This window comes from Hylobates moloch, unplaced genomic scaffold (assembly GCF_009828535.3).
Source record: "Hylobates moloch isolate HMO894 unplaced genomic scaffold, HMol_V3 SCAFFOLD_6, whole genome shotgun sequence".
NCBI classification, from domain to species: Eukaryota; Metazoa; Chordata; class Mammalia; order Primates; family Hylobatidae; genus Hylobates; species Hylobates moloch.
The window spans coordinates 84,922,106-84,947,389 of NW_026652281.1; the positions used below are offsets into that span (position 1 = coordinate 84,922,106).

General features: G+C 39.6%; 1 protein-coding gene and 1 long non-coding RNA gene across 2 annotated transcripts; one reads left to right on the forward strand and one right to left on the reverse strand.

Moving 5' to 3' along the window:
* The first annotated feature begins 11,807 nt into the window (after positions 1-11,807).
* Positions 11,808-18,546, forward strand: LOC116471230 (beta-defensin 109-like). Its single transcript, XM_032157287.2, has 2 exons — positions 11,808-11,865; positions 18,341-18,546. Exons 1-2 carry the CDS (start codon positions 11,808-11,810, stop codon positions 18,544-18,546), a joined length of 264 nt encoding a protein of 87 aa, XP_032013178.1.
* On the reverse strand, positions 17,137-24,705 carry LOC116471231 (uncharacterized). The gene is made up of 5 exons (XR_004248761.2): positions 24,570-24,705; positions 23,725-24,003; positions 23,409-23,492; positions 21,674-21,934; positions 17,137-18,437 (listed from the first exon to the last, which is right to left on the reverse strand). It is a non-coding gene; the product is annotated as an uncharacterized LOC116471231 (long non-coding RNA).
* Between the last annotated feature and the right edge of the window lie 579 nt (positions 24,706-25,284).

The window sequence follows — 25,284 nt, forward strand, 5'->3', positions numbered from 1 at the left end:
TCTGTGTTTCCCAGTGCAGTCCAACTCACGGTGCCAGAATTAATGTATTTATTTTCCGTCTGCTTGCTGTAGTTGAAAACTTGTGATTTTATTTATTTTTGTTTGGAGATTTTCAGTTTGAAAAATAGATATTCTCATGATGGAGGTTTTCCACGATTATATACCAAGGTGAGTCTACTTGATGCAAGTAAAGCATACTTTGACATATAGTGCATATATTCGCACTGTATTTTGTGTTTATTACCACATTTTAAAAAATCACTTCATGAAAAATGTCAGAGTTAGATACACCAATGTTAAATTTCTCATCACCTGTCCATAGGCACTGTAAAATGCATTCTAGAATGCAAAATTCCCAGCCACTTCTCTTTGGAACTTTCTGTAGAGTCGGGTAGCATCCTGGGATTTTCAGATGGCACAAGTGTGTTATGAGCTGGTCCTTGGCTTCCTGCTGAAGTTGGAATCCGGCAGATTGCTTAGGGTTGGTTTCAGCTTCTCCCTTTTTTCATGGTTATCAGTAACCTTTCCTGGGCCCCCACGGTGACTGAGAACTTATCTAGAATCATAGGCAGGCCTGGGAATGGCCCTTGAGCCTTTGTGCTGTCCATGATGGTTCCATGCCGCTGATCTGCTGGGACACATTCTGCAGAGGGATGGGCTGGCATGAGCTGTCCGTGTCTTTCTGAAAATTACAGAGATTTCTGGTGTCTGAAGCCACATAGAAATATCTGTGGAGTCTCAGTTAGGCCTGGGACGCCATTCACAGTCTCCTGTTCTTCCACTTAATGGCAGCAAGAGTGATTCCTCTGTTTCCTAATTGACTTCGAAATAATTTTGGTGATTTTGTTGTGTCAAAGAGCACTCCTCTTTCTGTGGCATCCAGTTCACCTGTAAGGTTTTTTGGGATTTTGTGGAAACTCTTGCATTTTTCCAGAGCCTCACTTCATCCTGGATGCTCTCAGGCATGCACAAGCTGGTCCCTGCCTTGGTGGCGTCTTGGAACATTTCAGGAGGCCCCTTAGGTCCAGGAGGCACTAGGAGGTCCATCAGGAATTGAGAGGGCATGCCTCTGCCCATCTGTAGCTGGAACTTCTATTCACCTTCAGAATGCAGATTCTCCCTGAACTAATAAATTATCTTCATCTTGGTGTAAGTAGCAACAATATAATAATTCATATTAACTCTATTAATAAAAACAACTGAATATCATCAATGAAGATAATAATGACAATGTTAATTATTATAATATTAATAGTAAAAATAAAACAAAGGCATTAGAGATTAGAGATTCCCCTAAGTGAAGGACAATGTACAGACATAGGGACACATGAGTTGTTTGGACTCAGTGGTAAATTAATTGTGTTCCTCAAAGGCAAAGGACAAGCAGCATAAGGAAAACACAAAGTTCATGGATGACCACATGGGCTACCTTGGAACTCATGTGGAAATACTGCAGGCAAATTGTGCCCGGTATGCGGACTGCCCCCCAGCCAGCCCCAACCCACCTTCATGAGGTAGGACAGCAGGATAATTGGGAAGGGGTCCATGCAAGGGATGCAAGTCTCGTGTCACACCTGATTCAAAGAAGCACTGCTTCCGACAGATGTTTATCTCCTAACACTGTGTCACCTCTAACTGCCTGGCTGCATGTCTGCCATCTGTTCTTCTTAGGTCGCAGGAGGGACAGACATTGCCGTCCACATATCTGCATACGGAGCCATTGGAGGCCATACCCTTGTTGCGTCCTCTTTGGAAAGGGGCAACATACACGGCAGATGCCATTCTCCATCTCTTTGGAAAACTTTGTCAGCACATTTAAGGTTTTCTTCAGCTGCAGAAAACCACCTGCTTCAAAGTCTCATCCTCCACAAGTGGCAAGCACACAATTATTAATGGAGGCAAGGGGTGCATAGGCTTTGCCACATGATTCAGTTGGGACAAATAGGGGAGTCCTTCTTAGCTCTACAGCTCTGTCCATGCGGCCAGCTGACAATGTCAGGCTGCATTGCCATTAGAGTTGTCCCTTTGCACATAAGGCTTCCCTCCAATCCTTTCCACAGATGTGGATCCTGACATCACTTCCTAATAAACATCCTGCACACTAAACTTTGTCTATATCCAGTTCCCTGGGAACTAAACCTGTGACAAAAGTGAAAAGTTTCTAGGGAAGACAGGGTTTCCTTATCAGACAGGAATCAAATTCTGCTGAGCTAGAAAATAAGGTAAAGTCTGATGCCATCTCATGATTTTTTTTATTAGGATATTACCACTGCCAGCAAGAATTATGTGCATCAATTCGTGGGGACAAACATCATATTGAAGTGGGATGAGGTTGTTGTGAGTTGAGGAGAAATGCTGATGAATGGACTTTACCCTCAACTTGGATTCAGGAGAGGACATAAAAACAACTGGAAATAAAAGGTGTCTGAAAACATTTTTCTGGTTTTTCAAAAATTCAAATTTCAGGTTGGGGGACACTGTATGTTTAAATTCTAAAAGGATGTAGCATACTGAGAAGAAATAACTATAGATAAAGTGTCCATTTTATGAATAATACAATTTATGGTATGACAGGAGATCAAGGGACATTACACAAATTTGGAGTTAAAGAAATTAACAGACATTCTCGATAATTCCTCAGCTATTATGGCAGAGATGCTGGGACAATGGATGTCTGTGTAGCAGTACTATTTTTTTGTTTGTTTTTGGAGATGGAGTCTCAATCTGTAACCAGGCTGTGCTTCAATGGCGCAATCTCGGCTCACTGCTACCTCTGCCTCCCGGGTTCAAGCAATCCTCCTGCCTTGGCCTCCCGAGTAGCTGGGACTACAGGCACACACTGCCACACTCAACTAATTTTTGTATTTTTAGTACAGATGGGGATTCATCATGTTGGCTAGGATGGTCTCAGTTTCCTGATCTCATGATCTGCCTGCCTTGGCCTCCCAAAGGGTTGGGATTACAGGTGTGAGCCACCACAGTTGGCCCATGTAGCAGTGCTTTTGAACTTAATGGCTCAAAGCATCCACCTCCAAACTTACGTATTATATCTGCACAAGAGTACAAACCATGTGATGAATTTTGAAGGGAAGACAAGCCTGTGGGAATTCAACAGCCATGACAACATTTTGAACTTATTTTTATTAAACATGTAAGAAGTAAGTGAAGTTCAAGACCTAACATAATTGCCAGGAATTATTTGAGGAATTATCAAGATGACCTTAGACACTATAAAATCCTTACAATGCCTTCTGCTGGAGTTTCCTCCTAGAACCAGTGATTTTAAGCCAGAAGCAAATGTCTCTGCAGGCATAAGAATTCAACCCAAATGCACTATTCAATTTTGAATGAGATGACAATAAAATTATGTGCTGTATAGCAACAACTTTTTTTTTTCTTTCAGACAGAATCTTTCTCTGTTGCCTAGGCTGGCGTGCAGTGGGGCACTCTTGGCTCACTGCAATCTCTGCCTCCTGGGTTCAGGTGATTTTCCCACCTTTTTCACAACGTATCCTTATCCTCAAACTCCTTCTCCTAAGTAGCTGGGATTATAGCCATGTGTCACCATGTCTGGCTGATTTTTGTATCAGCAAAATTATTTCTGGGGTGGAGAGTTAGTGACCTTTTTTCTCCCACACCCAAAATCATGTTCTCCAAATGATCTGTCAATAGAAATAACTGATACCTATATTTGCTAACCTACCTTTTTCTTTCTTTAAATTCAGAACTAGAGTGCAGAAAAGTGATATTAAGAAGGTTCTCTTAATTTTCAGCACAAGTGATGGGCTAGGCACTAGCTACAGATACACACAAATATACCCACAATAGTTTTGCCTTATTGCCTTCTATGTTCTAATAATGCACCAAAAGAAAGTTATAGATTAGCTTTTTATTTTTTTGAGATGGAGCTTAATTCTATCACCCAGGATGGAATGCAGAGGTGGGATCTTGGCTCACCGCAACTTCTGCCTCCTGGGTTCAAGTGATTCTCCTGCCTCAGCCTCCTGAGTAGCTGGGATTACAGGCACGTGCCACCATGCCCAGAAAATTTTTGTATTTTTTGGAAAGACAGCTTTCATCATGTTGGCCAGGCAGGTCTCAAATCCCTGGCCTCAAGTGATCCACCTATCTTGGCCTTCCAATCTGCTGGGATTACAGGCATGAGCCATAGTGCCCAGCCAAAAAGAATAGCTTTAAATAGAAAGTATGAAACCAAAAGAAACATATGCTCATCAATTTTATACTGTATTTGGCCAGGTGCAGAAGATCGACTTGTAGTAATGTAAGGGAATAAGGTCAATTCATATCTAATTGTTTGGACAAGTCACCAGAAATCAAAAGTTGCAGGAGTTGTATCTTTTGAGGTGGGCTGCACAGGCAAGCAGCAAGTTGCTGTCTCTCCAAAGTCCTAAACTGTTCTATTTCTCCTACTGTGGAAAAATGAGTCTTCTACTTGATTTCAGTTTATATAGGAAAATGCTTAATAAAACTAATAAGGGCTACATTCCAGGACACAGCCAGACCACACATACACTGAACCTTGATTCTAGAGACACATCTTGTTCAATGTAGTTGGATTTTCAAGACAACAAAAATATAACTCTGACACAATATTGGAGATCCAAAAGGAAAGGACATTTTGGGTTGAAATTTTTTCTTCTAAAAATGTGTCCTTGAGTTCTATTAACAATAGCTGAAGCCTGGGAACAACTCAAATATCTATTGAGAGGAAATTGATAAATTATATGCATATTATAGAGTAGTATTTAGCAATAAAGGGGAATAATAAACTCTATTAATCAACATCATGATCATGGATCAATATAATCTTTCTAACCCCGAGTGGGGAAAGCTAAGCTAAAAAGTGTCCTATAACATAAATAAATGTATACAAAATTCTAGAACAGAAAAACCTAACATAAGCTAAAAAAGTTCAGAAAAGCCAGGTGCAGGGGCTCATGCCTGTTATGCCAGCACTTTGTGAGGTGGGTGGATCGCATGAGCTCAGGAGTTCAAGACCAGCCTGGCCAACATGCTGAAGCTACCCCATCTTTACTAAAAATACAAAAATTAGCCCAGTCTGGTGTGTTACGCAGGAACAGAAAATCAAATACTACATATTCTCATGTATAAGTGAGAGCTAAACATTGGATTATACACTGTTTAGCTCTCACTCATATGGAAACAACAGACACTGGAGATTCTCAGAGGGAGGAGGGAGGGTTGGTGCAAGGCCTGAAAAACTACCTATTGGGTATTATGTTCACTACGTGTGTGATGAGATCATTCATACTCTAAACCCCATCAGCACACAATACATCCATGTAACAAACCTGCACATGTATCCTCTGTGTCTAAAATAAAAATTAAAAACGTAAAAAATGAACAAATATATATGAGCAGTCATTTCTCAAAAAAGGAGCTACAAATGGACAACATATATATAAACAATTCTTTCCCTCTCTAGTCATCATGGGAATGCAAATGAAAACTACCAAGAAATATCACCTCACACCTGTTAGAATAGCTGTTATCAAAAAGATGGATGATAACAAGTGTTGGTAAGGATGTGGAGAAAAGGGAACCTTTGTATACTGGTGGTGGGAATGTGAATTAGTACGGCCACCTTGGAAAATAGTATGGAGGTTTCTCAAAAAATTAACAATAAAAATACCATTTTGTTCCAGCAATTCCACTTATATTATATATAATATATATATCCATATATAGATAAATATATATATATGAAGTCATTGAAATCAGTATGTGAAAGAGATATCTGCACTCCTATGTTCCTTTCAGCAGTGTTCACAATAGTCAAATTCTATGAAGAAGACATACAGGTTGTCATTCATTCATGGACGGATGAATTAGTGTTTTTTATATATATATATATGTACAATGGAATATTATTCAGTATTATATAATAATGAAACCCTGTTATTTGTGACAACATTGATGAATGTGAAGGGCATGAAGTCATGTGAAATAAACCAAACACAGAATGACAAATACTGTATGATTTCACTTGTATTTAAAATCTCAAAAACACAAACTCAGAAGCAGAGGGTAGACTGGCCAGGAGCTGTGGTGCAGGTAAATGTGTAGGTTTGATTATAGTACAAAGTTTTAGATATGCCACATAAATAAGTTCAGGAGGTCTGATTTACAGCATAGTGCTTATAGCTATGAATATTGTATTGCATACTTAAAATATAATAGGGTGAATTTATGTTAATTATTCTTACCAATAAAAATAATAATTAGAATGAGAGGGAGAACTTTGGGAGGTGATGAATACGTTTATAATCTTGATGGTAGTGATGCTTTCACAATGTATCCTTATTCTCAAACTCACTGAGATATACACATTAAATAGGTACAGCTTTTTGAATGTAATCATGTCTCAACAAAGTGTTTTTAAGGGGGGTTGGTTAAAAAATTTAAAAAGGAAGGGTAGATGTTCCTTTGCCCTTCTCTCATGCCTGTTTTCTCCCTGGTGTCTAGAATTCAGAAATAATAGGTGGGAATTTAGCAGCCAAACTAGAGTCTTTTCTAAAATATAGCAGAGCAGAGAGCTGGAAGAGACCTGCATCCCTAATGATATTAGAAAGTATCTGTACTAGCCCTGAATGGTATAACTACAGGTTAATTTTAAGTGAAAAAGAAATCAACTTCTGCCTTGTTTAAGCAAACTTATTCAGGCATTAATTTTACAAACATGTAGAGAATGCATACTCCTTATGGGCAGAAACAATGTTGATGCCATCTGGTCCATGATGGGTGTTCAATAATGTGTGATGATGATAATAATGAAGACAATGGTGATAAATAAAAAAATAGAAAGCAGTGAAACAAAGTGGTTTAATAGCTATACATAGTTATTTTGTTGAAAGATTCTGCTGCTAATATTATTCAATATTTTTGTATGCTGGTGCAAGTAAGGAAATTTACATAGTCTAATAAAAATTATTTATCAATTTATAAAACAGTAAAAATTTCATAGAATGGGGCTAATAATCTGCATTGCAAACTAACTCTTTCAGTTGATTTTATGCACAGTAATTATTGAGAATCCCCTTATCTAGATCCAGTGGATCTGGACCTACATAGGTGCTATCAATACTTAAGGAAGAAAATTTTCCTGACTCTATCCATACCTCCAGTTAGTAATAGATCTAGAGATTTAGAACTGAAATCCAGACCTCCTGCTTCCATGTGCAGTGACCTTTCACTGTACTCTTTTGCTTCACTTGATGAAGAGGATTTGAGAAAAAATGACCACATGATTCAACTCCTCCTCAGCTCTGAGGAATATAGCCCTGTCCTGGCAAACAAGAAGCTCCCGCAGTAGTAGAGGAGGCAAATATACATTCACTAATCTAACGTACAAGGCAGTAGGCACTGTACCATAAACAAGGCACTGTGGGTGTTCAGACCAGGGGCAAAGCAGGGATTAATAGGGCTAGTAAAGTCTGGGAAGTGTTCACTAACAAAATGTCTAATCAATAACTAAACTAAATGGTTTCTCAGCATGGCCTAATTAATTGCAACTTAATATAAATGGTTGTTTGTTCATAAACCTTAATTTTTTGCCAAAATATTGGTAGTTTATGTTCCCATTTAACGAGGTTTTCTGGTCAAAACTGTGCACCCACATCATTCTCATGAACTTAGTGTCCAATAAAACATGGACTCTCAGTCATCCCATGAAGGTGATTTTGTGTGCATAGTACATCTCTGTCTGTGAATATGCCTAATGAGGTATGGAAGGACACTTATTATCCAAAGAGAGACATTCCACTGGTGCTAGAGAGCCACAGATGGAAGTTTTCTCTGCCTACTGGAAATAAAGCCAAGCTTTCTTCTTTCCTCAGCCATGAGGATTGCTGTCCTCCTCTTTATCATTCTCTTTTTTTTATGAGCCAAGCTCCACCAAATAACAAGATAAACTTTGTGTAAGACTTGGTAAGAGTAGAGTGTCTGACACCTTATGGTGCTATAATACTCAAAGCAAGAGCAAAATTGCCTATGACAAGAAAAGGGAGTCACAAAGGAAATCTAGAAGACCTGTTGGCTGAGAGACCTGCAGCCTCATAGTTCATTAGCTCTCCATAGCAACTCTCACATGAAATGAAGTCAGTGGTGTTTCAAGTGCTTGAAACCCTCTTTACTCTACCTCTAAATGTGAATTAATTAGGCAAGTTTCCTAGCAGTTACTAGACCTCAAAAGCAAAATAGTCAGGCATTATTCTACTAAATATTGGTCTCCATAACTCCTCTATTTTCTTTAGGAAAAGTTAGCCTAAGACATTTGGCATAAAGGTTATGCCAAAGCTTTGGTGGGGTCAGCCAGGAAGGATTCATGGGGGTCTCCTTGAAGATATTACAGTAATCTAAGAAATCTTCAACGTATTGCCCCGCAGTACTGTTGGTCCCTTGTACTTGACTTTTCCCCTTAAGTTGCATTCCAATTCCTAACATTATCATTCCCTCTTCCTTCTCAGCAACTAGTCTTCTAAATTAGAACTTAAACACAATGACCAGATATGACCCTGCAATGGAGCATACCCTTCTGCATTTAGCATGCAATCACGAATCACAGGTATAAGACCCCCTGAACGGACATGGCTTTGGTGATTATGTGTAGGACTTACTGCTTTTACCCAAGAAGATGATCAGGCATCCTAAGTAGATCAGAAAATTTTCTGGAGCTCTTGAATGTGTATAGGCAAGAAAGATCAAGCAACATGTTGCCTTATATGAGGCAAACTATCTTCTCATATTTTCTGTTGAATTCAGGATTTCAAGGTTGGGGAAGGAGTGGGAAAGTAGCCATGAACATGTGAGAATGCGGATGATCCTTTTACATTGTCGGAGATCGTCAAATTCTATGCTTTACATTGTTTGCTAAAAACACTTTACAAAGTTTTTAGCAGAAAATATGATGGCACACATGCCTATTCTTGGTGAACCCAGACATTTTTATCTAGTCTGTGATAGTAAATTTCAAAGGACTGCTTAGGGTTAACGAATCCTTCAAGTTATAAAGATGAAGGACAGTTTTTGAACAATTCCCATTTTGCTGTAGGAAAACTAATCTGGAAGAAGTAAAAGGGAGAGATTGAAGTGGAGAGAATGGAGGTGGAAAATGAGTTCAGTTGATCAAATATTTGTTAAGCACCCGTTGTATGTGGGGCCCTTACAAGGAAACAAGCAGACAAAGAACAAAAGCATGTGATGGCCTTGCTCCTAAGAAGCCAGAGGCCAGTCACCTGGATTGCTACATACCAGGAAGATGCCAACAAGCCCCTGCAATATGGCACTGGCATAGGATGAAGAAGAGGTTTCTTTCTATGAGATAAATAGCACACGACCAAAAAAGAAAGCCAAAAGTTACACAAGGCTCAAAAACCTAAGGCACCAACCTTTAAGAGATCTGATTGTCGGTGGTGACTTTGGAAGGAAAATTATTAGGATTATTTTAGTACTAAGAATTTTGAGTTGTCTATCCAAGATTTTTATCTGCACCTCTGCCTTAGGTAATACTGTGTGAATGTGTGTGTGTGTGTGTGTGTGCCTTTGAATGTGTTTGAAATATATTCTCTATCCCACACTCTGCATAGGTTTGTGGCTGATCTGAAACTATACTCTTAGGGATGGGGCTAAGCTACTCTATCACATTGTGAAGGGTTGATATGTAAGAGACTCTTAACATTTTACAAATTACCTTTAAAATGCTTCTTTTTTTGTGAAGGGAAGAATAAGAATTTGTAAACAAATGCAAAAATATCTTTAACTAAACAAAAGAACAGTTCGTTAGCCTTGTTATGATTAGCAGAGAGGATAGCTGCAGACACTATAAAATCACTCAGCAACAAGATTTGACAAAACCTTGAATATGGCTCTATTTTTCCTGTTTTATAGAGGAAAATATTAAGGCTCTGGGAACTGAAGTGCTTTTCCCAACAGTGGAGTAAATGTCAGAGTCAACGCTGGGTTTTACATCCCGGCTTTCCCTATACATCTTACCCTATAGTTCTGTTGTGCTGTTCCTTTGTGTGACACCGTAAAGCCTGGTTAAAGGTGATACCATATCAAATTGTATTAATTCAGTGGCACACAACACCAGGGAATTGATTTATAAGATTATTATCCTTGTGGCATTACTGAAGACCCAACTGATTAGTAGTTATCAAGTAGTCATCCTGGCTAAATATATGGGTTTGATTTTTAATTTTGAAAATGAAAAATATTTTAAAATATATGTCTTACATCCATATCCCCAGGAAATTCTAATCAAGTTTTAAAACTTCCAAATTTAGATAAACTAACGTTTTTTTTGTTTTAATTTTCACTCAATGAAAATGCAAGAAACTAATTGGATAGAACAGCACAGCAGAAGTATTACTTATAGCCAAAAATGGGATACAACAAGACTGAAGAAGAAAATGCAAGACGGTGCTTAAAAAAGCAGTCTAATGAAAAGTGGGGTCTCCTCTGGGTGTCCTTAGGTAGACATTGCAGCAGCACTGTAAAGTTTTTCTGGAAGGCTTGGGAAGAGAGGAGGAAACAGAGAAGGGCCAAGAGGAGAAAACAGAATGAGGCTCAGAATACCAAGCCTTAGTTCTGTCCCTATCACCTTCCTCACTAGATCACTGGGTGATCTTGGGCAAGTTTCTTCCTTTCCCTCAGCTCATTTCCTTATCTGTAATGTAAGTGACTAGACAAGATAGCCTATGATGTTCATTGTAACTCTAACTTTTCTTCCCAAAGCAAATAGCTGGAAAAGACACTGTGCTCACAATATGCAACAAATAAAAACAAAAGATTTTTAAAAACCCCTAGTGTAACTTGAATTCTTACAAATAAGCAATGATACATCATAATTTTACAAAGCCCTTTTGTGATTTCGTTTTTAAAATCATGTCGTTTTGTTTTACTTCATAACAAGATAATGGGAGATAAGGTGTTAAATGGGTTCATGAAGGAATGTATGTAAAAGACACAATAATTCAAAATAGGTAATTGTTATATTAGTAGTTCCCTTTAATGGGGGGGAGCAGATAAAAGAACGTTAGGAAAAGCTTCATAAAGTGGATTACACAGAATGTGCTTTAAAAGAGTTTGGTGTTTTATTGAGTGGGGAAAGAACAATATTGGGAGTTATTGTTCAAGGGTTAAAGCTATACAAAATGAGTCAATTACAGAGATAGGCTCCAAAACATAGTACCTATAGTTAACAATGAAGTATTTTGTATTTAACAATTTGTTAAGAGGGTCGATCTTAGGGGTTCTGACAACAACAACAAAAACAATAACAAAGGGACGTAGGAAACATTTGGAGGTGATGGATATATTATTACCTGGATATTGGTTGTGGTAACAAGAGTAATATATATGTGCAAACTTGCCAAACTATATCTATTAATTATGTACTGTTTGTGTATAACAATTTTACTTCAGTTCCTACTATATTGCCTGGTAAACAATAGATGTATAAAGTAAGATCAATGATTATTGCATGTGCGTGTCGAAAATAATGAAGAAAGCAGGTGACGATAAAGACATCCTGAATCTTTGGGAAATAAATAGCATTCACCTGCTTTCTCATCCGTTGAGATATCACCACATTTATGTATTTGTGTGTCCCTGGAAGTTTCCTGTGGGAGATTCAGTTATTCTCTTTTCTTCAGGCTCTGCTAACCAAGGACAAATCACAGACTCAGAGAGCTTCATAAAAAGGCCCAGACACACAATGCCCAGAGACTCCAGGCCCAACCCACATTGATGCCGGCCCTTCAGCCATGAGACTCCATTTGCTTCTCCTTATTCTCCTTCTTTTTTCAATTATCTTATCCCCAGGTAATTTGGTAGCTGATTACTATAAGGTTCTGCAGATTAGCAGGCTATATCCCTGGCCAGACAAGATCCTAAAATCAGTCCTGTGGGTTCAAGAACCTAATATTTACAGCTTCACTAGGATTATAATAGGGAAAAATAGAAAGAGACTCATTTAGAAGTAGCTCCTGTTGATAAGATTCCATCCATGTCTTTTGACCTAGTGAGTGGATATAATAATGGATGCTGCTGAAATTCAATCCTGTCAGATCAAACGGCCTACATATAAATTTCGATGCCCCACCAAGGCATCTCAAGATACAAAGTAAGGATACAACAGAATGTGATCTCAATGAGATGCCTTTGTGGGACACGGAAATTTATATGCAGCAACTTAGATCTGACAGGATTGAATTTCTGTGGCATCTATTATTATATACACTCACTAGGTCAAAAGAGAGGGATGGAATCCTATCAATAGGAGCTACTGCTAAATGAGTGTTGACAAATCTGAAAGATTTTTTCAAAGAGACAAACGGAAAAATTGTAATCCTAGAATAAGCGAAAATTTTATGGGAGACTTTTCAAAATAAATTATGTTTTGTGTGGTTATGAATAAAAAATGATTTGCAAAGTGAAACTGAAGACTAGAAAGCAGAGTTAAACGAACTTCAGACAAGTGAATTAATAAGGAGGAAATGCACCAAGAAGTGCTGCTCATGGTATATTACAGGTAACCACACAGAAATGGGTAACACAACTTTCAATACAAAAATGGCTAAAATGTAATGGGCTAAGCATGCATTTTGGGGGCTTTTGGAAAAAAAACAGCATAATAAACCTAAAGAAGATAAAGGGAAAATTATAAATACAAAATATAAATTAATGAAACTAATGAGAAAAAACTAGTATTTTAAAAAATGTTTTTCAAAAAGTCTAATAAACTTTGTAATAATCTGGCAATACTGAACAAGAGAAAATTAGAACATGTTTAAAATAACTATTGCAGGAATGAAAGGTTAATATCAAAACAGATGATTCAGAGATTCAAATAATTTTTAAATTTGTATATTATATTCCCTCTTCACTGTGTACTTGGGGATTTTCCTGTTGCAGTTCACTATGTCATGACTGTGTCATCATTTTTTATGCTAGTAAATTATTACCATCAGCATACAAATATGCTGTTGTTTTTCTGATCTAAGAAAAAGAATGTCCTTGCTTTTCTTCTGATGCCAGCTGTCATCCCATTTTTTGCTCTATTTTTATTTTTATTTTTTTTTATTATACTTCAGGGTTTTAGGGTACATGTACACAATGTGCAGGTTTGTTACATATGTATCCATGTGCCATGTTGATTTCCTGCACCCATAAACTCGTCATTTAGCATTAGATGTATCTCCTAATGCTGTCCCTCCCCCCTCCCCCCACCCCACAACAGTCCCCGGAGTGTGATGTTCCCCTTCCTGTGTCCATGAGTTCTCATTGTTCAATTTCCACCTATGAGTGAGAACATGCGGTGTTTGGTTTTTTGTCCTTGCGATAGTTTACTGAGAATGATGGTTTCCAGTTTCATCCATGTCCCTACAAAGGACACGAACTCATCATTTTTTATGGCTGCATAGTATTCCATGGTGTATATGTGCCACATTTTCTTAATCCAGTCTATCGTTGTTGGACATTTGGGTTGGTTCCAACTCTTTGCTATTGTGAATAGTGCCGCAATAAACATACGTGTGCATGTGTCTTTATAGCAGCATGATTTATAGTCCTTTGGGTATATACCCAGTAATGGGATGGCTGGGTCAAATGGTATTTCTAGTTTGAGATCCCTGAGGAATCGCCACACTGACTTCCACAATGGTTGAACTAGTTTTAAACAAAACATCTTAAAATAGTTGTCCATACTCTCTGTCTTCAATTGCTCTCCTCTCATTGTTTCTTAAATATATCCCAATCAGGCTCTCTCCGCCTTTTTGATCATGCTATTGACACCACTTTTGTCAAAATTACAAACAATCTCCATATTGCCAGATCCAATGATCATTTTTCACTACAACTTCAATTGGCCTATTAGCAGCATTTGACATAAATAATCACTTCCTTCTTCACAGTATACTTTCTTCACTTGGCTTCCAGGACAGCACATTCACTTGATTCTCAGCCTATCTCACTGGAGCTACCACTTTGGCTTCCTTTGTTTCTTCCTCATCTTTTTGCATCACACCTCCTATTGGAGAGCTCCAGAGCTCAGTTCCTGGTCGTCTTCTTTTCTCACTCACCACACACTCTTTGGAAGGGCTCAGCAAGTCTCATCCTTTTAAATTCTCCTTTTGGACCTCCTTTTGAACTCCGGGCTTATAATAAATTATCCAACTGCATAACTGGTATATCTACTTGGACACTTAATTTCAAAAGTAATGTATATCCAAAACTAAACTCACGATTTTCCCTCAGAAACTTCTACATACAGATTTTCTCTTCTTGCAGAGTGCCATGGTCAGCATTGGAGCCTCTCTTAACTTTCTTGTCCACTTTCATCCTCAGCAAGCCTCTATCTCTGCACCTCAAGAATCTCTCAGGGCTCCCATCCCTTGCCCAACCTCGGGCAGTAGCTGCCTCACACTCATTGAAAGACCAGAGAATCTACTTCCCTCAGCTACCTGCCCTGCTCTGCCTTCAGACCTCATCAGGCCTCTCTTCTTATGCACCTGTGAGAAAAGAGAGTGAAGGGGGTATTCTCTCAGCTCCCCAACCCACTCCCCAGTAACAGAGGATTTTCCACGATTCTTACAGTGAGATCTTTACCTTGCTCTGGCCTCAAATTGCAGCAGTTCTTACATGCCTGTCTCTCAAAAGTGTCTCAGGTAGTTCTCCTGCTCTCCATCTGATCTTACCTAGGAGCACACAAGATAGGTCATGAAAAAGCCATTAGTGGGGCCGGGCATGGTGGCTCACACCTGTAATCCCAGCACTTTGAGAGGCTGAGGCAGGCAGATCACGAGGTCAGTGGCTAACACGGTGAAACTCTATCTCTGCAAAATACAAAAAATTAGCTGGGTGTGGTGGCACGCACCTGTAGTCCCAGCTACTTGGGAGGCTGAGGCAGGAGAATCACTTAAACCCTGGAAGCAGAGGTTGCAGTGAGCCAAGATCGCGCCATTGCACTCTAGCCTGGGTTACAGAGTGAGACTCCATAAAAAAAAAAAAAGAAACAAAAAGAGAAAGAAAGAAAGAAAGAAAGAAAGAAAGAAAGAAAGAAAGAAAGAAGAAAGAAAGAGGAAAGAAAGAAAGAAAGAGAAAGAAAGAGAGAGAAAGAAGAAGAAAGAAGGAAAGAAAGAAAGGAAGAAAGGAAGTGAAAGAAAGAAGAAAGAAAGAAAGAAAGAAAGAAAGAAAGAAAGAAAGAAAGAAAGAAGAAAGAAAGAAAGAAAGAAAGAAAGAAAGAAAGAAAGAAAGAAAGAAAGAAAGAAAGGGAAGCATTAAAGCATTAGTGAGTGAGAGTGAGTGTGTTTGGGACCCTAGTGATGCTAAACTATCATAAGCCCACACTCAGCCTTTCAACATTTGCTTGAGGTTCACTTGTTTCCTTCTTATCTCCATCAAGGGCAGCTTCCTCCTGCTTCTTCTGACTTTGTGGTCCACCCCATCGGCCTCCCAAAGTGCTGCAATTACAGGCATGAGCGACCACGCCCAGCCAGACCTGCCTATTTTTTCTATCATCTATATTGTTTTACTATTGTTTTTACATCTTTGTAATAGTAGATTGTTTCTTTAAACAGTCGATACACAGCTGCTTAATAATTTCTCCACATTGACAATTTCAATACATTTAGTTTTCAAGGGTTTAAATGTGCTATTCATTTCATTAACTTTTATTCATGGTGTCTTGCTTACCTCATCATTTTTAATACTGAACTCATTGCTCATCCTTAATCTGCCATCATTCTACGGTCTGAAATGAAAATGCTATTATCCAAACTTCTTCTGTGAAACTGACTCAACACTTTATCTCAATATAGAAGTTCCAGGATTAATGAACTGGAATTTCTGATGGCCCAAGAGTCAGTAGTACCACCATTAGCATTGCTGATAATAGCAGATCTTCCCAGAAGATCTGGGAAATCCTCACCCCCCTCCATCAGCTAGCCAATACAAAGTGCCCAGTGCTCAAGCTCCAGTTCACAGACTATTTCTGTGTTTCAAAGAGGAGATATTTTAAGAACTTGCCTAACCATTTTCAAGAACAGAAATGTTTCAAAGAGATCCTCTAAAATGTATTTGTTCGATAGCAGCAGTCATTTGAGAGCAGCTAACTTGAGGTCATGGCCAAAATCCTAAATCTTTCTTTCATTCTAATGACACCTATTTTGTATCTTTTGGAGATATCTCAGATTCAGATGTATTCATACTATTCTATGATTTGGGACACTACTATAGATTCTCCAAAATGTTACAACATTCCAATGGTATTTTGGGAGGTATAGAAGGAGAGGAAAAAGAATGGGCTCAAGTCTACCCTGACTTCTTTTCTTACAACATATTTCATTGTCCAAAACTTCTAGAACTATATTAATACAGCATTGACAGTGGGCATTCTTCTTTTCCTTCTGATTTTAATAGGATTGAAGGAAGTGTTTTGCTATGAAATTGCTATATGGGTTGTATTCAGACAAATTTTGACTTTGTAAAGGCAATATTCTTCTCATTATTTTTAAATGTTTACCAGGATTCACAGTATTACTTTCAATTCTCCACGTTCAAAGGCATATTTAAATAACTTGATGAAATGGGTATATTATATATGTTACTCTGCTATGGAAACAGAAAAACCACCACCAGATTATATTCTAGATACTTTGTACACCAATCGCAACATCTTTTTTTTTATCTAAGACAATCAATTCTTCCACAGGTGGGAGCACATATATTAGCATCATTTACTACTTGTAGTTTTCACTACAGACTTTCAGACTTATGGTGCCTAAAGGAAATAGAATGCTTCTAGCTGGGTTTAAAAGCTACAAATAAACAGAGGAAATATACACTATTTTGAAAGTACCACTTGAGTGTTATGTATATATTTCAATATTATGTTGCTAATTTTAATTGTTCAAGGTGAAAGAGCTTAAACCTCCTTCTCATGCATTCCTGAATCACCCATTACTCCCACACATACATTGTTTGATACAGCATAAACCTAAGCAAATAAAGATGTGGCAAAATGATAAAAATAAAATAATGTTATACCATTCTCATCTAGGAATGGCATCAGTAGAGAGATGTGAATAAAAGTAATGTGATTATAATTTTAAAAATCATATTTAATAGGATCCATTTATTATTAAATGAACATTAAATTATTTAATGTATAATAAATCTTTAACACATTGAAAACTCTTAATGCAGAGTGAGATCAAAATGAAGGTATTAACTTTTTTTTCCTAGTCTTTGCTTTAGTTGTTCTTTCCACCAGACCATCACTTTAAGGATATTGTAATAGCACAAAGCCATCAGCTTTACCATTAGAGAGATGTTCATTAAATTATCTTTGTTGTAATAAAGGTCATCTGGAGAATATGGTCTGAAAACAATAATAAATATTAAGCTTTCTAGTATTTTCCACTTTTAGACACAAATTGAAAGAACCATTTATAATGTCAAAAGCATACTTTTTCTAACTAATCTATTCTGTGACTAAGCCACTACTAGCAATTAAAGTAGATAGATCAAATCTAAATGTGGAGAGAAAAAGTAATTTCTAATTATGTTTGAACAGATGAAAGCACGAATAAATTGAAAGCCTGAAATGTTAGCTTGGGGGAGTAACATCACTTGGGGGAGCAGGAGCAGGATATACCAGCCTTTTAGCTCTACACCCTCCCCCCAAGAAAAAAATACATAGATAGCTATGTACAAACCAAAATAGCCCTGGGAGGGTTCAAGGTACCATTTAAGAAACTATGGCAACGTAGTGAAGCCAAAAAAAAAAAAAAGAGAGAGAGAGAGAAAGAGAGAGTGAAAGAAAAAAAAAAGAATAGCCACATAGAACAAAAAGCTGCTGAAATCAGCATACCTGAGATGCCAGAAACATCTTTTTTGGCTAGAAACAAAAGCAGAAAGGGACTATCTGTATCAGCCACAAGGTGGAACCACCATGGCCCTCAGTAACCCACTCTGGCAGAAGACACTGGCATTTTTTGCCACTGGAGTAAGCAACAGCCCTTTCTGACAGAAAACCCAGAGAAAAAGATGAAGATGTACCATCTCCTCCCACATCCCTTTTCCCCACCAAAAATGCAGTGACTGTTGGGCCAAACCAGGATTGGAACTGCTACCTTTCTCAATCTGCATGTGTCTCTGACATATGAGCAGCAACCATTTCAAGAGCTCCCACATAAAAACGCTCATACTAAATTTACTCTGTTACTTAAGAGTGTTTACAAATGGATTTACATTCCATTTGTGGACTAACTATCTCACTGGATCTTCTTTCCTGCAGCAAGAGGTGGTTTGGGTGCTGCGGAAGGTCATTATCTCAATTTGTCTGGTGTCTGCCGAAGAGATATCTGCAAAGTAGTAGAAGATCAAATTGGTGCCTGCCGAAGAAGGATGAAGTGCTGTAGAGCAGGGTGGATTTTAATGCCAATTCCAACAACACTTATTATGTCAGATTATCAAGAACCCCTTAAACCTAAGTTGAAATGAAACTGAGATAAAATAAAAATACATCAAAAGTGAAGTTATTTGCATCTAAGAATATTAAAATATACATATTAAGTACTTCCATCTTGATAAATATCTTGCATTTTCACTTATGAAGACAAATGAATAAATACTAATTTCAAATATACCCAAGTACTATTTCTTTGTGAGTCATTAACAGATCTTAACAAAACTTTTAAAAATGAGAAAACTGTTACTTTTGTTTTCCAAGATGGTGTATTGAAGGCATTGTTAGTCTGCCTCTTGCACTTGGAAAGACAAAATGGTGTGTAGAGATTCACACTGTGAACTTTCTTTCAAGAAGCAACACAGAAATTTAACAGGAAAATTGAAATAAGCCACAGACCATTTGAAAGAAGCAGCAGGATGCAGCTTACACCATAAGCTAGGCAGAAAATTGTAAGTTTCCAGGGTGTGAGAGGGGGGTAAACTGACTCTAAGATACACACTTCCACTGGGAAACCTATCAATCCAGGCCATGACGGAAGGCCTTAACCCTACTCAGCGCTGGAGCTGATTTAGGGAAGAGTGGTGAGATTATGAGGAGTGGCATTGGGATGTGCTTTGAATCTCCAGCACATTCCCAGTTTCTAGCAGGGTGGAGGGAAGCCATTTCTGATTCTACCTCAGAGAGGACCCCCTAGAAGCCTGCCAGCTAACTCAGATGGTAGTCATAGGTTGAGAGAACCTCCCAACTGAAATGTTTGATATAATCTTGACTGGGGACAAACTGCCCAGGCCAGAACTGAGAGGTGAGTGGGAAGTGTGCTGCAGGAGCAAGCACGGGAGCTGGGGGCCGCTGCTGTTCAGGTGGCTCAGGAAGGGTGTGGCCTGAAGGTTGCAGTTGCTGTCGCCATATGACAGGCTTATGGTATAGATCAGTTTTCAGTTCTGAGCTCCGACTTCTGAAACTTAGCTAGCTACTCCCAGTGGAACACTGTGGGTGTGAGACCTGCCTTGCCAAGTGTGTGGGAGCTGGATGGGGCTTACTACCAAGCTGCTACTCCCCGTTCTTCATATGGACTCTCCTTGTACAGAGGCAGAGACAGCTTCACTTCTCTCTAGAAAATTACCCCAGTGGCCCAAGAACTGCCTTCCAATTCCCACTGGAGCCACTGCTTGTCCCACACGTAGAGAGCCAGAGCATCACCTTACCTGACCTAGTTCCCACCGGAGAGTTTTCAGTGTGTTAAAGATTGAAATAATAGAAGAAACTTTTAGAAGCTCTATAGCTCCACCTATTTCTTGAGACACCAGAGTGCCTCCCATGGGTAACATAAGGCAAGTCCAAATCTCACTGCTGCCACCACAGCTGGCAGCCTTTTGGAAGCACCACCTCCTGGCTGAAGGCCTACTGACACAGTCCTTTACAGCATCTGCAGGTAGAATAACATAGCACCCAGGAAGGAGAAAAGTTGTGAGTGACCACAACTGTTACCATTGCTTGCATCACTCTGGCTAACCAGGAGGCCCTGAGTCTGTCCATGTGATGAGTTCATTACTACTACAACTGGCATTTGAGAAATCCAACATACAACACACTAGGACTATTTATAACCAAGGAATCTCTCAGAGTCTACATCACTCCCCTGCCATCCCCATCTGATCAGCTGCTGATACACGCTGCTGTGAGACTTGAGGACAGATTACATCACTGGATCCATTGCAGACATTCTTGAGCACCAGCCTGGTGTGCGGCAGCCCCACTGGGTAGCTAGACCCAGAGAAGCAGCAGCAGCATATGCAGTAATCTGAATTTCAGGGACTCCTACTCTGAGAAAAGAGGAAGCACACCACATCAAGGGAGCACCCTGGGGACAAAATAATCTAGGTGGCCTTGAGTCCCAGAATATTCCGCTTGTGGGAAGTTGTTTGGTGGTTTGTTTGTTTTTGTCTTTTTTTTCCAGCAGAAGAACATGTGCATGCTAGGCTCAGCGAGGAAATTCTGTAGCTATATCCCAACAATCAGGCAGCCTTGATGCTCAAGAAGGGTCTTGGAGAATGGAGACCTATTTTCCATCTCATACACTACTGCAGACACAATAGTACTGTGCTCAGAGACAGTGTACTGAGTTGAGCGGCCATAAAACCTACTGAGACACCAGCCAGGACAGCTAAAGGAGTACTTGCATTACCACTCCCCCAACCCCAGGCAGCACAGCTTGCAGCTCCAAAAAAGACCCCTTCCTTCTGCTAGAGGAGATTAGAGGAAAGAGTAAAAAAGACTTGGTCTTGTATCTAGGATATCAGTTGAGCCACAGTAGGATAGGGCACTGGTCAGAGTCATAAGGTCCCCAATGTGGATGTAACTAACTTTTTTTTAAATTTTATAGGCTGATAGGCAGAAGAGACTTGTCTCAAATAAGACTTTGCACTTGGAGTTTTGAGTTATGTTGGAATCAGTTAAGACTTTGGGGGGCTGTTGGGAAAGCATGATTGGTTTTGAAATATATATAAAAGACATGAGATTTGGGAGGTGCCAGGAGCAGAATAATATGGTTTGGCTCTGTGTCCCCACCCAAACCTCATCTCAAATTATTATCCCCACATATCAACAGAGGGACCTGTAATCGCCATGTGTCAAAGAAGGTTACTTCATGCTATCCTCACAATAGTGAGTGAATTCTTAGGAGACCTGATGGTTTTAAAAGTAGGAGGTTTTTTTTTTTCTGTGCACTCACTTCTCTCTCCTGCCACCTTGTGAAAAAAGGTGCCTGCTTCTGTCTTGCCTTCCACCATGATTGTAAGTTTCCTGAGGCCTCCCAAGCGATGCAGAACTGTGAATTAATTAAACATCTTTCATTTGTAAATTACCCAGTGTGGGGTAGTGTCTTTACAACAGTGTAAAAATGAACTAATACAGGTTCCCTGAAGTATTCTGAGTCCCTTTAGAGGCAAGAATCTCTTCATAACAGCATGGTATACTGATGAAGTACATCCTGATCTTCTCATGGGCTGAGAAAGAATTTATACATACCCTTTATGTGCCAGCAACCCTATGTGCAGGCTTTTGAGCCCCAGAATGGGCTTTCTTGCCCCATCTAGTCTATCCAACTCAATATCTCTCATCCACACTGGGATAGGTCCCAAATTGCTGTCTGTTACCCACCTGAGATAATGAGATGTTGTTAAATCAGGTGTGTGTGACCCAGATATGTCTATCTGGAGTGGCAGGAGAGGGTCTATCTGCTCACGAGAGTCTCTGCAACATTTTCTAAGTCAGTTCAGAAGCTTATTGATTCACCTTTTCAGTGACATAGCCATGAGAAAGGTCTCCAAAAATTCCTGACCTTCTGGAAATTTTTAAAGTCTCCACAGGTGTCCAGAGGTGACTGTAGCTGTACTGAAAGTCACTGCCTGGATAACTGGCCTGTTAAAGCAAATGCAAAATACGCTAAGTCCACTAAGGATACCCAGAAGCCATGGTATTCAGTTAATTTTTGTCTTTCTTGCAGGTGGGAGAATGCTGAGGTTTATGCCCTCCTATAGCCAGTGAAGGTTATGCCAGTGCCTAGACGTACCAGTTAAGAGGGGCCATGGGAGAGCAGATGGTAGAAGGGCAGCCAGGTCCTTTTGCTGGGGTTTACTGATTGTCATGAGCTCTGCTGCTGGGCAGCATGTGCGATTTCTTACTCCTGCCATGTTTTCAAGAAGCCTTGCCCCATCAGCCAGCTGTCCTACCTCCTGAAAGCTGGTGCATGTTTGTTAGCATGGAGATCCAGAACAAGAGTCACTTTAGTATTTATTCATAGGCTGAGACACCTGAGATTTCCATAGAGTCCCCATGTGTGCACATGCCTACCTGCAAGTTGTTTTTTCTATTTTTTTGAATGTTAATCTTCGCCTTCTGGAACTCAATATTACCCCGTGTGGCCAAATATGGGATAATTGCCAGGGGAAATGGTTCTTTAGGTCCCAAGTCCACAGGGTTAGTATTACTATCAATATTAAAATTATTAATTATGGATATTAGTATCATAATAATCATCATCATTCCTGTTAATGCTCATCAGTGTTTATTATTACTATCATTAAGATGGTTTATTAATGTTATTATTCAGTAATAAATGTTTAGTTTCTCCATTCACTCAGTCAAACTGGAGTCTGACTCCAGATATGACTATGGATATGACTGCATATGACTATGAGGGCTACCCTGCAGATATAGACATGAACAGCTGTCCCAGAGACAGCTCTTGCAGCCACCAATTGCTCTTTCATAGGATGAGTTCCTTACAGGAGAAAAGGGCTGATCTCCATGATGTGGTTTCCTCAGGATCTCATCAAGGGCTGGTGATACAGGAGAACTGCCTACTCCTTTTCCTCACGTGAGAGTGGTACATTCTCTGTTGTCATGGCTGAGATGGCTCCATCTTGGACATATAACGTCCAGGTTGTAGAAGCAAGAAAGCAAAACATGCATTGGATCTGCATAGGGAACTGCAAGCCATCCATCAACCTCAGGACACACTCAGAAACAACCACATGGACCACATTACCCAAGCTCAGCTGCAAGGCTCTCTGTTGGGCTAGGACGAGGACCTCTTTCACCAGGCTCAACTGGAGTCCTATCCCTGGTCCCAGGACCACAGGGAGCATTTTTGGAATCACACTGCTCCATTAGAAGGACAGCCCTCAGTTCTCTGTCTTCAAGAGGCTGCAAATGGTGCTGATTGGGAGGGAGCTGCCAGCAGCATCACCCTCTACAACTTTAAAATAAAAATGTCTGCCAGAATGGGATATTATGCTGACCCTACCTAAAAGCACATTCCCTAGATGTTGCTTGTTGCCTGGAGTTTGAATAGCATTGTCCAAACTTTGCCATGAAGAACAAGGAAACTTACCTGGGGTAGTTGCAGGAGTAGACTTAAATCCAGGTGTGAAGATCCTTGAACTGGGGGTGTGTCTGTACCTGTAGAGATTGTGGACTGGGAAAGGTAAGGTTCTGGTCCTGCAAGACTCTCTAGAGGTTAAGGATGTGATCTGCAGAAAGACATGAACTAGCACAGGCCAATTGCAGAACATCTGACCCCAAGAATCATAAATGCCTTTTCACTCATCCTGCAGAATGCACTCTCTACTTTAATGATTTTGTGGGATGTGACATTAATTTCTAGGCATGGGGATTGATCTGAAGAAAAAGCAGGGAAAGTGCCTTACCTGTCCTGGGACTCTGCTCCACTTGCCAACATTTGAGTGGATTCATTTGTGTGGTAGTCAAGCTACAGGAAATAAGGGGACCAGTCAGTCTTCCAAACAATGACACAGAGGCCAATTATCACAAGTCCAAATCTCCATTTGTCATCCAGCTCACATTCCCGCTGTGGCACAAGGTCACATGCACTCATGTCCAACTCCAAATAGTAGCTTCACATAGTATGTCAGCACTCTCCCACCCACCACCTCTTCTAGAAGATCTTCCTCTGGATTGGAAATGGCCTGTGATAAAAGATTATGACCACAGGAAGCAGTTGTTTTTTTAGGATCTGATCCACATGATAAGGTAGGGCATCTAATTTGGTCTGAGGACTTTAGCTACACTAACATTTCAGGTAACTGACCCCTGTGTCTATAGATTTACAATGGGAACGGAGTGAGAGATGATGAAAACTGTTTTCTTTCCTAGTGAGTATGAGGTAGATCCCTTACATCATGCTCTCGGTTGCCTGTTCTCCATACAGAGCCATCTCCAATTTAGAGAGAAGACATGGATTGTCAGTGGGAGCAAGCCTGAGACATGCCCACTGGCAGCTCCCAGAAACCCCCGAAACCTGGCCACATCATGAAGTTTCAACCATGGGTCTCATGCCTCTCTTGGTATCTTGAATTCAGAACATTTAATGTAGTGGCAGACCAGGGAACCTCCTCTGCCCTAGTTTGGCCCTCTATCACACATTCACACACACACACACACACACACACAAGTCACACACACTCACACATCAACCTACTGGCAAACCAAGGTAGAAACACACACACACACACACACACACACACACACATACCTGCTCAATCCAGGCCAATATCCCTGATGAACATCAATTCAAAAATGCTTAATAAAATACTAGCAAACAGCATCCAGCAGCACATCAAAAAGCTTATGCACCACAATCAAGTCGGCTGCATCTTTGGGATGAAAGGCTGGTTCAACATACACAAATCAATAAATGTAATTGATCATATAAACAGAACCAAAGACGAAAACCAGACAATTATTTCAATAGATGCAAAAATGCCTTTGATAAAATTCAGCATCCCTTCATGTTAAAAACTCTCAATAAACTAGGTACTGATGGAACATATCTCAAAATATTAAGAGCTATTTATAACAAACCCACAGCCAACATCATATTGAATAGGCAAAAGCTGGAAGCATTCCCTTTGAAAACAGGTACAAGACAAGGATGTCCTCTGTAACCACTTCTATTCAACATAGTATTGGAAGTTCTCACCAGGGCTATCAGGCAAGAGAAAGAAATAAAGGGTATTCAAATAGGAAGAGAGAAAGTCAAGTTGTCTCTGTTTGCAGATGACATGACTTTATATTTAGAAAACTCCATCATCTCAATTCAAAAATTTCTTGAACAGATCAGCAACTTCACCAAGGTCTCAAGATACTAAATCATTGTGCAAAAATCACAAGCATTCCTTTACACCAACAATAGTCAAGCAGAGAGCCAAATCAAGAATGAACTCCCATTCACAATCGCTACAAAGAGA